Below are 17,575 nucleotides of genomic sequence, written 5' to 3'. Positions count from 1 at the left end.
ATTTTTCTTAGCAGCAAGATGCTTCACATATAAGCTTTACTTTGTTGTTACGTAAACAAGCTCCGCAAGCCATAGCAAAAAAAATATAGCCAGTATTGATTTTCAGATTTTGAATGAAAATTCAGTCTAGTTCGAACCATATTCGACTACATCCTCTAGCAACCGTAGGCCTCGCGAAAATTAACCGAAAATTTCTATTCATTACTTACTCATTGCTTTCAGCCATCGAATATTTTTTTTACGCTTTTTTCGCATACTATTGGTCCAGCTTTAATATTTTCTTCAAGTCTATTCAGCGTCTCTGTAGGCAAACTAAATGAAAACGCATTTCTTTTATATTTGAAAATCAATTTTCAGCTATGACACGCACGACCACGTAGTACCAATTCTATAACGCTTCACTGCAAGGTAAATATTCTAATTGCTCCGTGCGTTAATTTTCCATTAGTAGCAACGTTAAGCTGAGTCCTGCTGTAATGATGCTAAAGTTAAACAGTGCCTCAGTTTACTGCCTGAAACTTGAACGACCTATGTAAAAATCAGGATATTTTAAGAGACTGGAATATTTAGCTCAAGGTACGTCGAGTACATTGGAATTCTTCGTGAATTCGGTTCATCATACTTTAATTCCGGCCCGACCTGCAAAAGAGGAACTCAGAATTAGTGGCCTCACTGGAATGAAGTTCATCGGGGCTGGGACTTATTCTTAGCCCACACAAAACAGGGATTGCGCTGAAAGTTTCTAATGGTACCTAAATTGTGTAACTCAAACTCTCCTTCGAAGAGCATCGGCTACCTATCGGATTCACTCATCCATCATCACTTGTCACTCTGAAAATATTTTTCCTAAAAACTTATTTTCAGTCGGGGTCCTCATAGCAGTTAACGTTTTAAAAACAACTTAAACAAGCTCGTAGCTTGCAAGCTTCACCAGCGGCGTAGAGCTGTACTATAATTCTAGATAATGTTACTCTGTCGCGCTCAGTTTCAACGTACATAGAATGTTTAGGTAAAATTAGTATGTTTTATCCATCCAAATAGAAAGAGGATAAGGAGGGGCACATATTGAAAAATAACAATTGTTGCTAAAACAATAAGAGTTGGATATTGCTCTGAGGGCCACAAGAACTATTTATATTTTCTTTCTCGCTCATGAAAGGGGCATAACATTCGCTGGCATTTTAAATCCACGTCCTATGTTTTGAGTAGGCCAAGATTTAATTTAGGAACGATTGTAATGCTCCTAGACATGATAGACAAAAAAAATCGCTTTGCAAGAAGTATCCATCTAAGTGCTTGTAGCCATTTTTTTTTATCGCTATAGGCCATGACAAAATTGTCTTATTTTCGTTGAGAAAGGTATGGCCTAGCTTGAATGGCTAAAACGTCGTTTTTCCTTTTCTACCTGTTCAACTATTGCAGTTACACGATTATTTTTTCTTTATCTAATTGAAAACCGGAGACTTTTCCAAATATATTGTTAATTTTATGTCCCCTCGTACTTTCCACTGATTGAAAATATCGTCCAGAGTATTAATGATGTCACTTACAAGACTCTAAGGTAGATTCTTTATATTTGCTAGTTTTGCGAGCATTTCGAAGTCTCTCTCCTTGTCAGATACTAAAATGAGATTGGCTTTAACTTTGTTCTGTTCAGTTCTGTCTTTACACATTAGAAAACTCGAATTCCCAGGGTATTATAAGACTACCTGCACTAGTGCTTAATCTTCTGCGCGGTTAACTTTTGCACATAACCTCAGGAGTCAGCATAGGCTTGTGTGAAGCTGTCAGCTATATTTATATTTGTCATCTTCAGAATTACCAATTTAACAATTTGAGAAAGGACGTAATCAAAAGATTCAGTCTGTTGTCTTGGATCTGGCCCCCGTACTTTAGGAAAAACAGAGCAACCATTGGAAACTTGTAACGTTGGCTACGCTCGAAACCGGTGACCTCTGGCGGATTTTTTTTTTATATAAAATGTATAACCTATCCTGTAAATTCTAAGATGGCATATTCTTGTCCAAACTTGAGCATCTAACTTATAATATGCGATTTTGAAACGTTGTCAGTATCCACCTGCACTGATCTTTGATCATCTGTTTGGTCTATTTTTACCTTTAATCATAAGCAGTAGCGTGTACTAGTCTGTATCGAATTAAATTTTGAATCCTAGTAACTTCTAGCAGTACCATCTTTATTAGAAATGCGACAAAACAGGTAACTTGAAATTTACAAAGGTTTTTCATTAAGAGAAATTGAACTGTAATCGAACCAACTCATTTGCTAAAGTATAAGGGGTAAAAATATACCGATACGCAGAATTTTTTAAACTTATCTTATTTTGTTTCCTTAATCATTCGCTACTTCGTTAGTTTGACCTTCGAAATTCTTCTTCGAATATACGTCAAACCATTTTGTGTCTTTAAAGAGTGGACCTTCAAAATAAAAATGCTATTTATAGCTTTTGAGTTTACTTCGTCTTATTTTTTGGTTATTATCTTATCATTATTCTTTTATTAAATGGACGATATGATTTTTCCTAAGTGCCGGGTTGCTGGAGAGCTCGTTGCATATTAACAAAGAAAAGAAATATAACCCTTAGTACGCCCCATTTAAGAAAGGGAAGACTTTTTTTTTTTATAGAAGATTTAAAGTTAAAACAATCAATAGCATAAGAAATGAGTATCAAATTGAGCTGTACCAAAAGAAAATAAATAAACTCCAAAAGAATAATTGATGCGAAAACACATTTGTTTAACATTAAAGAATAACAGAATATCTAATAAGAACGATATTTCAACGACATAGCGAAGTCAGCTTATGGTAGGCTGGCCACCTTCGTAGCACTGGGTCGGTTGAGGATCTGTTATACCCCTGATTTCTTAGTTCCGTGTCGTTTTGTAGCCATCTTGCCACGGGCTTAATAATAGTGCCAAATCGAATCCAATAGAAACGAACGTGATCTTTCCTAACGGGTTTGATGCATGATTGAATTCTAGCCCCTTTGTGACGCTTACGATCTCCTTTAACGCCTTGTTCAATAATAGATATTTTATGCATGTTTCATCATAATCATTCACGTTGGCGTAAAAATAAGAAAACTGAATTAAATTAATATTTAATATAAATTTTCCTTCATGTATACATCGCGTGCTAACTCACTCTTTCGATCCTGTTGATCGAAAATTTCAACGACTTTTCCGCAGATGTAGATGAGAGATTTTGTCACGATCCGTCCGTTACCCAGTTGTAAGAATGAGATACTTCGAAGGTAATTTCAAATAAAAAACGTGCATCTCACCATTGATTTCAAAACGATATTTTAGATCAAGCCCATTTTTGCGATTTTTTTTTTATTCAGTAGAAATTGATGTCTTAACTAGTTCTATCCCACCTATTTATTGTCTTCCGGTTGAGACTGCGAGCATTATACATCTCTAACTGTTTCAGGGTAGGCGTGTATTCTGAGGCTCTAGTCAACGCGCTCTTCTTTTCGTCTGAAGTTGTGTTTAACGTAACCTATATGGACGTTATACTCTGCGTAGCTTGAACAGCTACCGCGTAAAGCTCCCACCCCTGTCTACCTTACCGTATTTCTCGCTCGCTATGGACATTCAACGCCGAAAGTAAAAAGGGAAGGCGTTGGCGCTAAAGGACAGCTGCCCTAATGGTTCACCCAACAGAGCTGCAAATAGAAAAATAAAGCTCGTAGAATACAAAATGTTAAATCTCTTTATCTCCCCGCACCACGTCGATTGCGACATCAATACTGACGCTATTCAGCTACTGCTGAAAGGAGTCATTTCATTTGGCGCTTGCCTTCAACGTGGAGCTCACTAGAAAGAAGCGTGCCTATCCTGTCTGACCGTTGTGCTTGGCACATCTGAATAGATAACAAAGCACGTTATGGCTACGATTGCTGTGATTAAGTCCTTTGAATACAGAAGGATATGAAAAATTACTGAATTGAACTCCGTTCAACATGCTCCTAGCCGAAATGCACACAAAAACGTGTTAGTTCTTAGTTTAACAATTTACAAAAATTTGTCATTAAAAAGGCGATAAAGATTTTATCTTTACTTTTATGACTCGAATGAAAAATAATTGTGCTACAATTTCAGTTTTTTTTCTAATCGATACAAAGTGGCTATGGAAGCGAGAGACCTGTTCTAGACAACAATTACACTAGATTGTTTTTAATATGATCCAGTTTAATTAGACATTGTATAGTATGCACAGATGCCTTTCAACCCTTGATGTTCTAGGTTATGCCGCATGAGAGGTAGAAGTAATTTCACTATCTTGAAGGTAATAACTCTACGTCCAAATAACGCGCACGACGAGAAGATCATAATGAATTCAGATAAATCAACAAGATCAAACAGTGCTTGAAGACAGAAGAAACGCGCTGCCCTAACGTCCATTGAATAAGTAGGATATAGTTTGTTGTTTACCTTCGTTTTGGCAGTATTATTAGTATTTATACAATTCAGCTTGTTAAAGCAATGTTATACAATATATATATATATATATATATTATAATCTCTTAGACAAATTACCACTACATAAGGCAGAGTCGAGAAGGAATATTTAGATAGACACTTTCGTTTCGAAAATTTGCATTCAAATAACAATGATGTTCGAAAACCTGAGCTGTAAATACTCACTTAACAACTGTGTTTTTCAAAGGATGCTTATGATGCCGTCCGCTAATCAGGTAATGCTCGACCTGTTATCGACCTAACAGTTCGACGCCGTTATTCTTGCCCGTTTTAATACTGCCCGTGCCGTCCAGTCCATCAATGATCAGAACAGCAAGAAAAATTGAATAACTAGGGTGCATTTCCTACTTGACCCACAACTAAAAAAAACATTCTGATAAAGAAAGAAGCATCTTTTACTCAAACAAGCCTTCGAAGTTTGAAAAGAAAACATTAGCACCAGCAGACATTACCGGAGAGCGTCAAAAAATAGGAGTAACTTCGCCATTCTAGGCAACATTCGAACGTCCTTAGGTCATACTGAAAAACGACGTCTGGCTAAGCAGTTGCCAGTCACTAAAATTTCCCTGGAAAGGTGCCTAAGAAATTTGGAAGGGTAAAAAGTCTATATTTAGACTTCGGAACGCAAGCAACAACTAAGAAATCGCATATGACATGCGGGCTTATGTAGACGGTAAATTCTAACTTCTAAAACTCGTTTTCAAATTCTATGGAGGCAACCGAGTCCCAATAAGTTATACAGACAGAGGATGCATACAATTATATAATATGCTCTTTCTTTACACGAAAAGCTTCTCAGCGTCGTGAAGAAGAAAACAGGAGTTTTTAGCGTAAATTAAATGTTGTTTGAAAACGACTATGGAGGAAATTAGACGATGATCATGTCTGTGAGTAGCATTTTCCGAAAGTGACTACCCCTGGCTATGAGAGTGAGACTAATGCTCTGGCTAAGACATTTCCATTAACAAAAAACTGGTAGCATTAGTAAGCCAACGGGCACATATGTGTATTGGCATGCGATTTATTATATGCAGGAAGTTCAGCAACCCTACGAGAGGCACAATCGATGTCAGAGAATCTGAAGGCCAACAATCGGTGCAACTTATTTTTGAAAATCTTAAGTGGTCAGTGTGATTTCAACCGAAGTTTTGACGCCCTAAAAGGCGTTATTATTATTATTATTCTTCAAAAATGAGCATTTTTATTATTAAAAACACAAGAATCGCTGATGCACAACCAAGAAGACGAGAAGAGATGTAGGTTTAGAAGCATGTGTATTTCCCAAATAAGCATTTAGTACAGCTTTATTTCAGCTCTATTTATTACTCTAAAGAATAGCGTTAGAAGCGCAAAGCTATATTCTTTAGTCCATACCTAAAACTCCGCTACACAGAAGGCGTATTATTGATAAAACAAAGTGTGCGCGTTTTTTTTCTAGTGTTTTTCCTTGTTTATTTTTCACCGTTTGCTAGTCAGGCTTTCCCAGGCCGAACTCTGCTACCTAGTGTTAGCCTCCGGGTATCCTTTGAGTTAGTTTTCGTGTACACACCACTTCGTTTCGTTAAAGCTAAAAACGTTGTTCAAGTCCGTCTTGTCCATAACTAAGCATGCTAGAAGAACAACGTTTGGCAGTCGCCTATTTTATCGAAACAGATCCCTGTTTAGGTTATAGTGGTGGACGACAGCGATAGATAGTCGCTAAACACTGTAGAAAATTGACTCCGTTATAAAGCTATTCTAGAATAATATAGCTAGCATAAAGTTATTAGGCAATGCTATTTGTTGCGAAAAAAATGTGCGGTAACTTGGAACTCAATGTATGGAATAGAAAAAATCTATAAAGTAATTAGAAGTAGATTTCAATCGTGCGGCATACCGAAACCCTTTTCTGATTGCCCTTTGGAACTCGGATGATTATACACGAAGTGAAGGGCTACTAAATTGGAAAAAATACAAAACGTATAACGCGTGTATATGTTACACAATGCACCACACAAATTCCCCGTAGGCTAATAAAGACTCAGTTATATTTCATGTATAATCTTAGACGAGCCAGTGAGGACCTATCCGAGTCGGATCTGACGAAGTGTTTTGCTTTATTTACGCGCCCATTTTCACTTTTCTAATTATAATATTTTGATTACTTGTCGTTAATTTGGATAATTTTCGCTGTATTACAAGCATTGTGGTCTAATTGGCTTTGAAGAGCTATTAATTAGTTTTTTGTTATACCTCAGGCCTCACTGTCCTTTGGGGACCGTCTGAGTACGGTCGAAACAAAGTGATGAGCAGTCTAGACGGACCGCTTTACATAAAGTTATTAATTACCATTTTCATAACAGCGTTTGCATCAAGCCCAGGATCAGAGCTACTTGGGTCACAATAAGAATATAGGAACAGCGGTCGGGCCCCTGTCAGAAATAACTGACTGTACAGAGCAGATTTCTATATAAGCGCCTCTAATATAACATAAGCATGCCTCTAGTCGTCTCCTGTCTTCTTATCGTTCTGTTTTCTTATCGTTTTTGTTTGCGGGTAAGATCACATTTGGAAATTTAGAGACGTGCTGCCGTTAGTTTCTACATAATAACTAGAAGTCGTGTATTTTTCAAACAGACTATGGTTCTTATTCAGGTTAGTCTTAGGAAGTGTTTGACAGCGGTGTTTGCCATGGCGATATATTACGTGCACTACAGCTGGTGCTGCGTGCCTATCCGATGGCGGGATTCGTTTCTGACTCAAAAACACTTATTCGACGTCAACCGAAGATGAGCTCAATTGACGTACGTCTCTGAAATAGAGTCAGCCCGTCAAGCCTAGACAGTCTTAGTGCCAGAGGGAGAAGCTAGCCTATGTTGATTGACGTTTTATTATATTTTATTCCTTTAAATAAACGACAATTTAACCTTAGCGTTACCGTCATCGAGACAAACTGTGCCATCGGCAAAAGGGGAATAGAGTCAGTACGCATATCACGTCTGAAACGCTTATCGGGTTCTCCGAGGATCAAGAGGCTCTCAACAGTGATAAGGATCGTGCATGTTCAGAACGTGCTTTTAAGTAAAATCTTCCGACATTGGCGTCGAAGCGAGTCGGTGCTAGAAAAAGGGCTTGAAACAGTGTCCACGATGCCCTAGATTGCATATACTTGGACGTTATTGAATGCGCATTGCGTGAAGAAAATGATGACGTTATATATATATATATATATATATATATATGAGCCCAATAAAATTAAAGAATAACATCTTAGAATTTACGAAATTATCTTTGAATTTATGTTTACTCGGTTGAGTTTTGTGGGATATATTTTGCATGGGATAAGAACGTATCAGTTTGTCCAGGTTAGCTTTGAATACGTGTTCACGTACGCAAGATTTAATCCAGAAACCCAGAAGTGGTATCTAAAGAAGCTGTTAGTTGAGCGGTCATGAGGCATCACGGAGCAACCTGAGCCCATACCTTCACTGCCGCTGCAAATGCAGTACCGAAAATCGAAAGCAAACAAGCCATTTTTTAAAGTACAAATAGTTCCTGATCAGTGTGTGAGGCCTGTAAGATAGTTCATATGAACGGCACATCGCTTATTATGTTTGTTGTCATTTGCAGACAAATAAACGAAAGAAGAGAAGTCAGAGGGCATTTATCCCAAAGACTAAACGACAGGCGCTCACCATACGTCATCAACCTTCGTGACACCTTCCAAGCCGAAGAATTCTTTCAGCACCTCAGCTGAGCTGCTTCTTAATAGGCTACTTTCCCCGGCATATATATCGTGCGGGGCTGTATCTGATAGAAAGGAGTTGTTAGCTTAACTGTAAAATCGCAACGAAAGAGGCTACAAGTAATTTGACGTCATTGTCCTGGTAAAGGCGCAAAGGTCCTGCAGACCAGGCACGCTGGCATTATTAAGAGCCGCCAAAACCACGGTAGAATTTACAGTGTTAGGTGTCTTTTACTTAGCTCAAGGAAATGTTTCATGGCTCGTTATTGTTCAAATTAGTGTGTGTATATCTCTGCTGAGAAGCAGGGGAGGCGCTACTGTAATCGCCTGTGCATGAACAAGATCCACTGTGGATTTAACCCTGTTGTGTACTTGTATCTAGCGCTATCTATAGCGCCATTTAATTACGGAAGTAGCTACCGCTTATTCTCGATGGAAGCGCATCATAGACTAGTCGAGAGGCCAGATTCTCGCCGGCCCAATATTCGCCAGGCCACCTGTATCGATGACTGTCAATTGCAAGGGGTAATTTTCATAGATTATTACATTAGTTATATTACATCAATCCAACCAAACCGGAACATCTGGCTGTTGCAGCTACCTATTGTTCTATAGTTCTGATTATCGCCATGTCTAAATAAAAGCATTTCGATGAACGGAAAATTCATGGGACCTGGACGCTGATTTATGGTACACTGGACTCATCATTACCAAATTAAAAGAAGCTATTGGAGCCCAATTGTTTTTCATACCATAACGTAAAGTCTCAATGAGCTGCTTTCATACTGGCCGTCTTATATGCACCTGTTATCTATAATGGAGCTAAACCCACGGTGCATCTTGTTTATCCACAAGCGAGTTCAGTAGCGCCTCCTCTGTTTCTCAGCACAAATGTATGTTTGCTAGCATAACAATCCAAGATAGCTGCTAAATTATGTCTACAATACCAAAAAATCGCTGACCCCATTAGCAGTTTGTAGTGAGAATAGTTCATTTGTCTTCTGCAACGCACCGTTTAAGCCTCCTGCTTTCTTTTAAAAAGATTCATTTGTGCTTCTTTTACGCGCATTCAAGTCCTTAATGCTGAAGCTGTCCGTTCTTGGCCCGGCCAATTTGTCCGACTCGTCAAGTGGGAATAGGTATCTCATACACCCTCCCCAGCCATCTGCTGTAGTTTCGACATTTCGCTCTAGGGTGGGCTAGGTCTTCGTCATCGACAACCGCCTGTCACAGCTCTTAAAAGCCGTTCTTCCTCGGTTGTCCTGGAAGTGAAATTTCGAAGCTAACATAAGTTTAGGATGTAGTAGCAACGAAATGGGTAGTCTGTGTGGGTCACGATTCATCATGTAAACCATACAGGTCATATTCTATGGAGAAACAGTTAAGTGTGTACGAAGACATGAATCTATTTTCAACCTTCGAGCACATATTATCTACTAGTGCGATACACTTCGAAGTCGACAAAGTGTACGCAACTGTATGCCGATATAGCTTTCAGAAACTGTCACAGTGGGTGTCGCTAGATCGATGACCCAGACCAAAAAATCTTTCATACCTAATAGATATGTATGTATTCCACATTATTTGTGTACATATGTAAACCCAACAATTGCTGTACTAAGTATGTGTTCGATGAATCGAACTACGAAAACAGTCAATGTAATTCTGTGCATCCGTGAATCGGCACTAAGAATCATGCGGCTAGCGGTCAATTTAAGCGACCACTGTTATCCTTTTCAAAGGTGGACACGCTGTGTTTAACCAGTAGAATTTGGTCGAAAGACTACTCGTTACAATGACTGGCTGTACTGTAAATATATAGTTTAGATACAACAGTCGACTGTATTGCCCTTCATCGTTGTCTTGTGCTGGCCTTCGGTATCTTTCGAGGATAACGAACGACCATAGCTAACCCGAATCATTGTGCTATGAAGTGAGAGGTTTTAAGAAGTTACTTTTTACCGACTTCGACAATCGCTTCGTTACTGTCGAAGGCAAGACCTCTGTTACACTGAATGTTTCGAATGAAAATCATTCAAGCACACAACGATATGCTTACCTCGATAGGTAGCGAAATGGCCACTCACCGCCTACAAACACCTAAAAATAATCGTTGCGTCGTTATCTATGAGAATCTGCCTCTGCGTCCCCTCCTGTGCGTGTGTCACACAAATTCTAATCTTATCGTTAGGAGATGTACAGTCCGTTACTGTACCTCATAGTGGCAATGGGAGTCTATGCATAGCTGTATCCAAAGACAGCTCCATAGGGGGCAGTGGGTCGCCTTGCAGCTGTTCGTCGAACTCAGTGATCGTCGTCAGGTTAAATCGTTTTCATGTTCACACGTACATTACAAACAGTATTTTCGAGCTATTATTTTTGATAAACAGCCTTTGCCAGATCTAGAAGATTTAATACCTCCATGCTTAATAGCCAGCAGGTTGGCTAAGCTGGTCGATCTAATAACCTAATCTGGATTGTAAATGATTTTTAACTGCCTAAATAAAAAAAAAATCCTGTAAGTAGATACGCAAGGAGAATATGATAAGTTTTTCCCCCTTATTACAATTGAGCAATTTTTTTTTTCGGAGTACTTTATTATGGCACGAGGTGCACAGTCGAAACATAGCCGTCGTCCTCAACAAATATATGTTAACATAATTCAATCGCTGCGTGCCGTACACGTGTTTTCCCGGGATGCTTGTTTGAAAATTCGATATTAAATCATGACTGAAAGACGCGTCCTATTTGTTGCTGCTATTTAGGACAGCAGTCGGCAAGCTTTATCGGCAAACCTTGTGCGATGCTTCGAAGCGCACAACATGCCTATCGTGAGTTTTATTTTCCGAAGAATATTGAGATCTGCTTGTGTCATGCTAAAATGCTGTCATAAATGAAGTAATCAGACTGCAGATATTCATAGTTGAACGGCTAAATCGTTAGACAGGTCAACTAGAATTCGGACCAAATCCCAGCCGTTTTAGTAAGAAGTAGATGTATTCAATGAGGAAGCCCAACTTTTCTGTTTAAATATTAACATATGAGCTTATTATTATTGATTTATTCGAGAGACTCAGCATTGCCAGTTCATTGATGTATCGTAGTTCAAAGTGCACCTTTCAGCCCTAAGAGAGCGACAAATATCAAGTACCCCGGTAATTAAAGAAATTAAATCAATTAAAATTTATAAACTCAGTAAAGCTCAATAGTGGATCAAAACTATGGATTTTAGGTGAACGCATATTATTTCCAAACGGAAAAAAACACCTATCTTCACGAGCATGAAAAATATGAGATTTTAGAACCTTTAAAGATTAAAATTTTAATATAAATTGAACACTAGTAAAAGAGATCTCCATTTCAAAATTGTTTAATCTAGTGAAAACATTAATTTTTAAAACTTTAATAATCTGATCATAAGCTAATTACAAAAAACTTATCATTTTATGTTAAAAAAAAATACTGAAGACTATAATCAATCGTAAAAAATGTTTGACTTTAGATAATTTTTTTTAAATCTTTCAAGTGAATATCGTGTTCAAATATAATGAATTACAAAATTTTGTAGAAAGTCATGGTACCCTGATCACGAAAATTATCAAATTTTGAATATTTAAACCAGCAGGATGTTCTTTTTATATAATGTTACCACCTTGAGTTTTACAGATATAGCTATAAACAAACTCAAAGAAAATTTGTCCACCCTTCTTTGGAGGCAGGTTGTGTTCTTTTTTTTTTTTTGAACGCAAGATTTAGCGATATTTGCCTAAAACTTGGATCAAGTTGGACGGCTGGACACCGAGCATGGATCTGCAGCAAGCACTTCGACTCGTTTGGAAATAAACCGAGTCGTTCAAGGAGAACAACCTCATGACATTCAGTTGTATCCTTAAACTATGAAGCGAAAATTACGGTTTCAAGATTTTACCGTATAGCGTATTGGCATTTGGATCAAAAAACCATGAAAAGCACACGAGTTTGACGTATGTTAAAAATTTATCCGAAATTCGGTCCGAATGCAAATATATTTTGTTTAGTTGTCGCACCAGACTGCTTCCAGGTCAGAAACATCAACATTAAGAAATTAGCAAATTGTGAAGCAACATTAACTAATAATAATAATAATAACAAATAATCATCATTATAGCAAAACTTTTTATTTACATATATTTTCGTTTTTACTAAAGCGGGGCAAAGATTGTGTATTTGCAGAAACAATTTGCCGCTGCCCTTCTCGACCTCAAATTGTACTACTACTATGTGATTATTGCTGAATAGGACAGTGTAGGCAGGGCAGAGTTATCCATTTCGGCCGAGAAATGGCAACAGTAGTCCAAATTTAGCTCGTATTGGGACGTATTAAACCGTGCGGGCGATTCCAACGTTACGATTGAAACAAATTTTATCAAGCCAATTCACTTTATATACAGTCCTTTAGCAAGCCACAGAAAACTGGTCATGTAATCAACGTCCATCATATTCATGCTGAAGTGGAATATCTTCTGCAGTCAGCCATATCGAAACAACGTGTGATGTTCATTTTTTTTTTTACTGAAATCTGTGCTGATTTTAGCTAATCTTATTCTTTGCCTAAAAGAGAGTTCGTGGAGGAATTAGCTGATCGATCGCGTACCTGCTGGTGACAAAGGGAGAACACTGGAAATGAGTAGAAGCTACACTCGAGTTTCGTGGAGTGATTTAATGACACAAGCAGCTGCAAATGTGATTTAGCATATTATCTATATCGCAAGATAAATCCCTGCTGTTCGGAGAAGAAACAATGTAGGATATTTGTTTGATGTTTTTTGGCACTCTGCATACATGTACGCAGGTGTACCGCCAATGAGGGTGCCGCCTCTCAGGTTTGGGATTAACGATTTGCCACACTGGTAACCTAGAGCCGGTTTGTCTCGCTGAATTTATCCGGAGTTCCTCTAACCATCCGAACAGCATATCCGACTGTCCCTTTTCTATCATAGACTGATGTTCATAATTTTCGTTCTATAAACATTCTTATTGTCAACGCTGATCTCTGAATCAATGATAGTCGCATGACACGCAGATCCGCATTGACTACTTAAACCATGGCATCCCCTCGTCCTGTGTGGTTTTAGTTCTCACGTAGAACTCAACGCGTCATTCAGTCTGCGGAATCACATTCTATTAACCATCAGATAAAAACACTTGCGTAAAAACCGTTTAGAGAGTAATATGCCTCTATTAGTTATTTACGGTAATGAAATTACAATTCCGCTGAGTAACTGATCAACTTTTATTTATGAGAAATTCGTGAAATTATACAAAAAAAAAAAAAAAAAACTTAATGTTATAGCTCTTAATATTCTAAAAGAACATAGTTTGATTTTTCATCGTCGTTAGTAGATCTATCAAAAACACGGTAAAATGATGAGTAACAACCTTTTGCCGGGTTAAATGTTAAACCTAGTAAACGATTGTTACTTGCTGCCGTTCGTTGCGTTGAAATGGCTATTCACAAAGTTGTGAGGATTCCAAAACCTTGTCAAAACTAGGATTACCAAACACATGTGTCCTGATTGGCAGTGAAAGTACGTAATGGAAGGACAACCTGGAACGTTGTTTAAGTTAGTCCCCGCAATACCGGCACGATAATAAGAAGCAGATAGACAGACGGACAAATGGATAAGGACACTGAAAGCTGGATAAAACAAAACGAGTTCACTGTGCTAAGTTCGGTCGTATCCTATTCCGTCAATTTACGGTTAGTTATTTTTCTGTCAACAGTGAAAGAAAGCATCCAGGACATGTTTGTATATACCTGCTTCTCTCTTGAAAAAACGCCAAATTTTAGACATGTCCAAGCCTGACAGGGAAAAATATCTGTAGAACAGAGATGCCTCGGGAACGGAGTTGCTAATCAAGTGTGAGGGAAGGCACCTACGTTTTTAATGGGACTCTTTCGTAATAGTATTGATGTGACGACTGTCGGATCGATGAGCGTACCTTATGCGTACGATAGGCAGCCCCTATGGGGCAATACTAAGCGTTGACAAACTAAACCCACATTTCGATAGGTAAAGGAAGTAAACGAAAAGGCCTGTATATTGACATCTAAAGCAAGCTAAAATCTCAGGACTTGCCTATGAGGGTGCTGTGCATAAAGGTCCTTCAAACCAGTAGTGTTTTGGTTCGCAAGAGAATGTCTTTCGATGAGCGTGACATATTTTTATTGGGCACACAGTAATGTTTAGTGACTGTAATCCATTGTAAAAACTAGTCAACATATGCTGGGACATCTTTTTTGTTCACAGGTGTTATAACGTTGTACTACTACTCTACCGTATTTATTCTAAACGTTCAGTTGGATTTAGCATTGGCACATTAGCTAAAATTGTTTCATACAGGTAAAAATATGCCGGTATCATTCCTCTTTTTGACCGTTTATCCATTACTTGTCTATGAAGACCGAATGATTTAGCTATAAGATGCCGGGTAGTTGCTCGTAACAATATATATATATATGAATCCTTCACCCTGATAAAGCTCCAGTTAATATACAACCAATGAGGGGTAATAGAATTACCATGATGTGTATTAAAAAAGGTAAATAATCATCTGAACTTTTAAAGCAGAATGACGCGATGAACAAACGAATGAACCTGTTTGGAACAGCGATGCAAGCATGTTATATATATATATATATATATATATATATATATATATATATATATATATATATATTGTTTTGCGTATTAAAAGCTGCGACGCGTTTCAATAAACGCTTTTGCTATGAAATATCGGATAAACACAGCTGACTACTCTTTAAACAATGCAATAGAGCCTTGGGTATTGTTAGAGATCTAGCATCGACTCTAATATGACCTGTTTATTCCTGTATTGACTAATTAGTGACCAAAAGCCTCAAGTCTGGTGCACATCTATTTTCATATGTAACTAAATCATTATCAGCGAGAGCGTATGAAGTAGATATTTAGATCAAATGCATAGGACACACTATACTCAGAAGGAAAAAACCTGAGAAAATATTTACCTAAGGGGGATTACTACTTACAGAAATAAAAAACGTTGGAATAATAACGCAGCATACTGATAACGACGGTGGTCATTGTGAATGAAAATGAAACTGGTCTTTGGGGCAAAGGTCATCTATTGATCTAAGGCATTGAAAGGGTACAAACATCTACGAACGATGCTGGCGGTTCGTTCGACGCGAATCTAGCTGGCTGAATTTTACGTTTCGGCGATTGCTTGAATTGCCGTGTCCTCCTAAACGTCGGACAGGAGCTTTATGCTTTGCCCTAGCCCTAGTGCTGTAAACGTAGTCAAGCTAAGACACCTACCTAATCGGTGTCAATGGCGTTTGAATTCCGCGGAGCGAGTTTCGTCCTTTAACGGCCGGAAAAATATTCGCCGCGAGTGAACAGGCCAGAAAATGAAACTTTCTGCTAGTGTTCCTTTCGTTTGAATGTTGTGTCATGACGCCATAATATCATGAAGAATTGTTTGTTTATTAAGAAAGCTTATTAAAACTATGGTGAAACCGTCGTACATCTTTGAACGAGATGGCGTACCCGTTCATCAAGCAAATCACTGTGATCATACGAGTACATTCTAATTTGAATCCAATGGATTATTATGAATGGAACGTGATTGACTGAGGCTTTAGCAAGTGTTGGCATGACAACGTCGATTATCTCATTCAAAAATATGTATGAGACGTTTGTGGATGGTTCAGACCCCCCTCCCCGCCGCCGCCGCTGCCGCCGCCGCCGCCGCCGCCGCCGCCGCCGCCACCCCGAATCAATGATGAGGGGTGATAATTCTATTAACTGAGTCCGTCTATTACGTTATTAAAGTGACCTAAGTACATGTTCCAGGAGCAACGCTTTTCGAGGCAAAAAAAGTCAATTCATTATTGACTTTACTAATAAGTGTTATTATTGAAAAGGTCAAAATAGGTTTATTTATATAGAATAGAAGGTGGCAAACTAAATTAAGTTGGTACAGTATTAAGTTATCAGCGTATAGATGAAACTGCCGTATAACATAGAATCGTTGCAAAAAAACGGTATTATGTTTGTGGAAGCTGCATGGACGTTATACGCATTGACTACCTCTTCATGTGGGGCGAGACAGCTTCGAATAGGTAGGAGCCGGTTACGGTAGATGACAATGTAACAACATTTCCATATCAGAAGTCCAAAAAATCGACCCTCAACTGAAATACTAGCTGATCAAATACAACTGCAACTCGGCCTAAATGGACCTGACTTATGAACTAGCAATATAATAACAATAATTAAATTAATAATAAAATAATTAAATTATAAAATAAACTAATATAGCCATTATTAATATATTGCTGTTTCGTGTGTGAAGAGTCACTAGTCTATTATGTAGCACATTTCTCTACGCAGAGAAACTATACATTATACTTGGCTTCTATACAAATACGTAAGTATTCTGTAATAGAAACATAAAGTTACACATAAACCTAGATAATCACTATCACAGTAGATCGCCTATATATGGTTAAGTAACGTGTATTGTATGAGAGAAAAGGCTGTATTTCGTTCTTGAGGGGAGGTTTTATTTAATATAATAAAAATCAACTGTTTCCTTTCGCTTCGTGCTTTTCTAAAAAGATCTATTATTCGTACTATTAACGAAAAAGGCGTTCATAATACCTGTACTATTCTTAGTCATTCGAGAGAATTTACGGCAGAGTATCGAAAAGTGCTACGGTATCCTGTTTGCTCTAACATCAAATTACTGAACTTACTCTCATAAAACACTTCCGCCATTCCACTCCTATCGTACTCCTAACGGTAAAGAGCGCCACTTATGTCGCTTCTAATAATCATTAGCTCGGTAATCTTCGTTTTCTGAAATTGGAGCATTAACAGAGATTTGTTTGAAACTGTTACCTTCACAGTTGGCAAACGGATGCGTTTCTAGTTTAGGCCGATCAATCGCTCTGTCTATGGGCATAGGCCTTCGTCAGGCAACAATAAGGGTTAACGGCCTGCTAATCATTAGCTGGTCGAAAGCTAATATTAACGATATTCAGCTATATTATATTATTATTATCTGGAGGATGATGCAGGGATCTGCAGTGTCTGTGGGTCTTACTATATAGGTGAGATACAGTTGCTTTCAACTAGCACATAGATGTACATGCGATGATGCAGTGGCAACTACTAAACTCTGGAGTGATCTCCGTTCAAATACGTAACATCTAATCAGTCACGGATCTTTTACTATTGGAAGCCATGTGTTTGCACCAGTGTCCCGTTATCAACAGCTTTCACCTGATTCAAAAGACGCTTTCGGATCTTCAAATCTT

General features: G+C 38.2%; 1 protein-coding gene across 1 annotated transcript in view; it reads right to left on the bottom strand.

The window, feature by feature from the left end:
• Nucleotides 1-373: 373 nt before the first annotated feature.
• LOC111265399 (calcitonin gene-related peptide type 1 receptor) overlaps nucleotides 374-17,575 on the bottom strand; it is a 95,756-nt gene continuing 78,554 nt past the window's right edge. The window contains exon 3 of the mRNA XM_086970485.1: nucleotides 374-639. Within this exon, the coding sequence (XP_086826611.1) occupies nucleotides 550-639 (90 nt within the window). The 3' untranslated portion in view covers nucleotides 374-549. The remainder of the gene's footprint in view (nucleotides 640-17,575) is intronic.

The sequence above is a fragment of the Varroa jacobsoni genome, unplaced genomic scaffold (assembly GCF_002532875.2).
Source record: "Varroa jacobsoni isolate VJ856 unplaced genomic scaffold, vjacob_1.0 scaffold_969, whole genome shotgun sequence".
Classification (NCBI taxonomy): domain Eukaryota; kingdom Metazoa; phylum Arthropoda; class Arachnida; order Mesostigmata; family Varroidae; genus Varroa; species Varroa jacobsoni.
The sequence above is the reverse complement of the archived record's forward strand: the minus strand, read 5'-3'. Positions and strand labels throughout refer to the sequence as shown.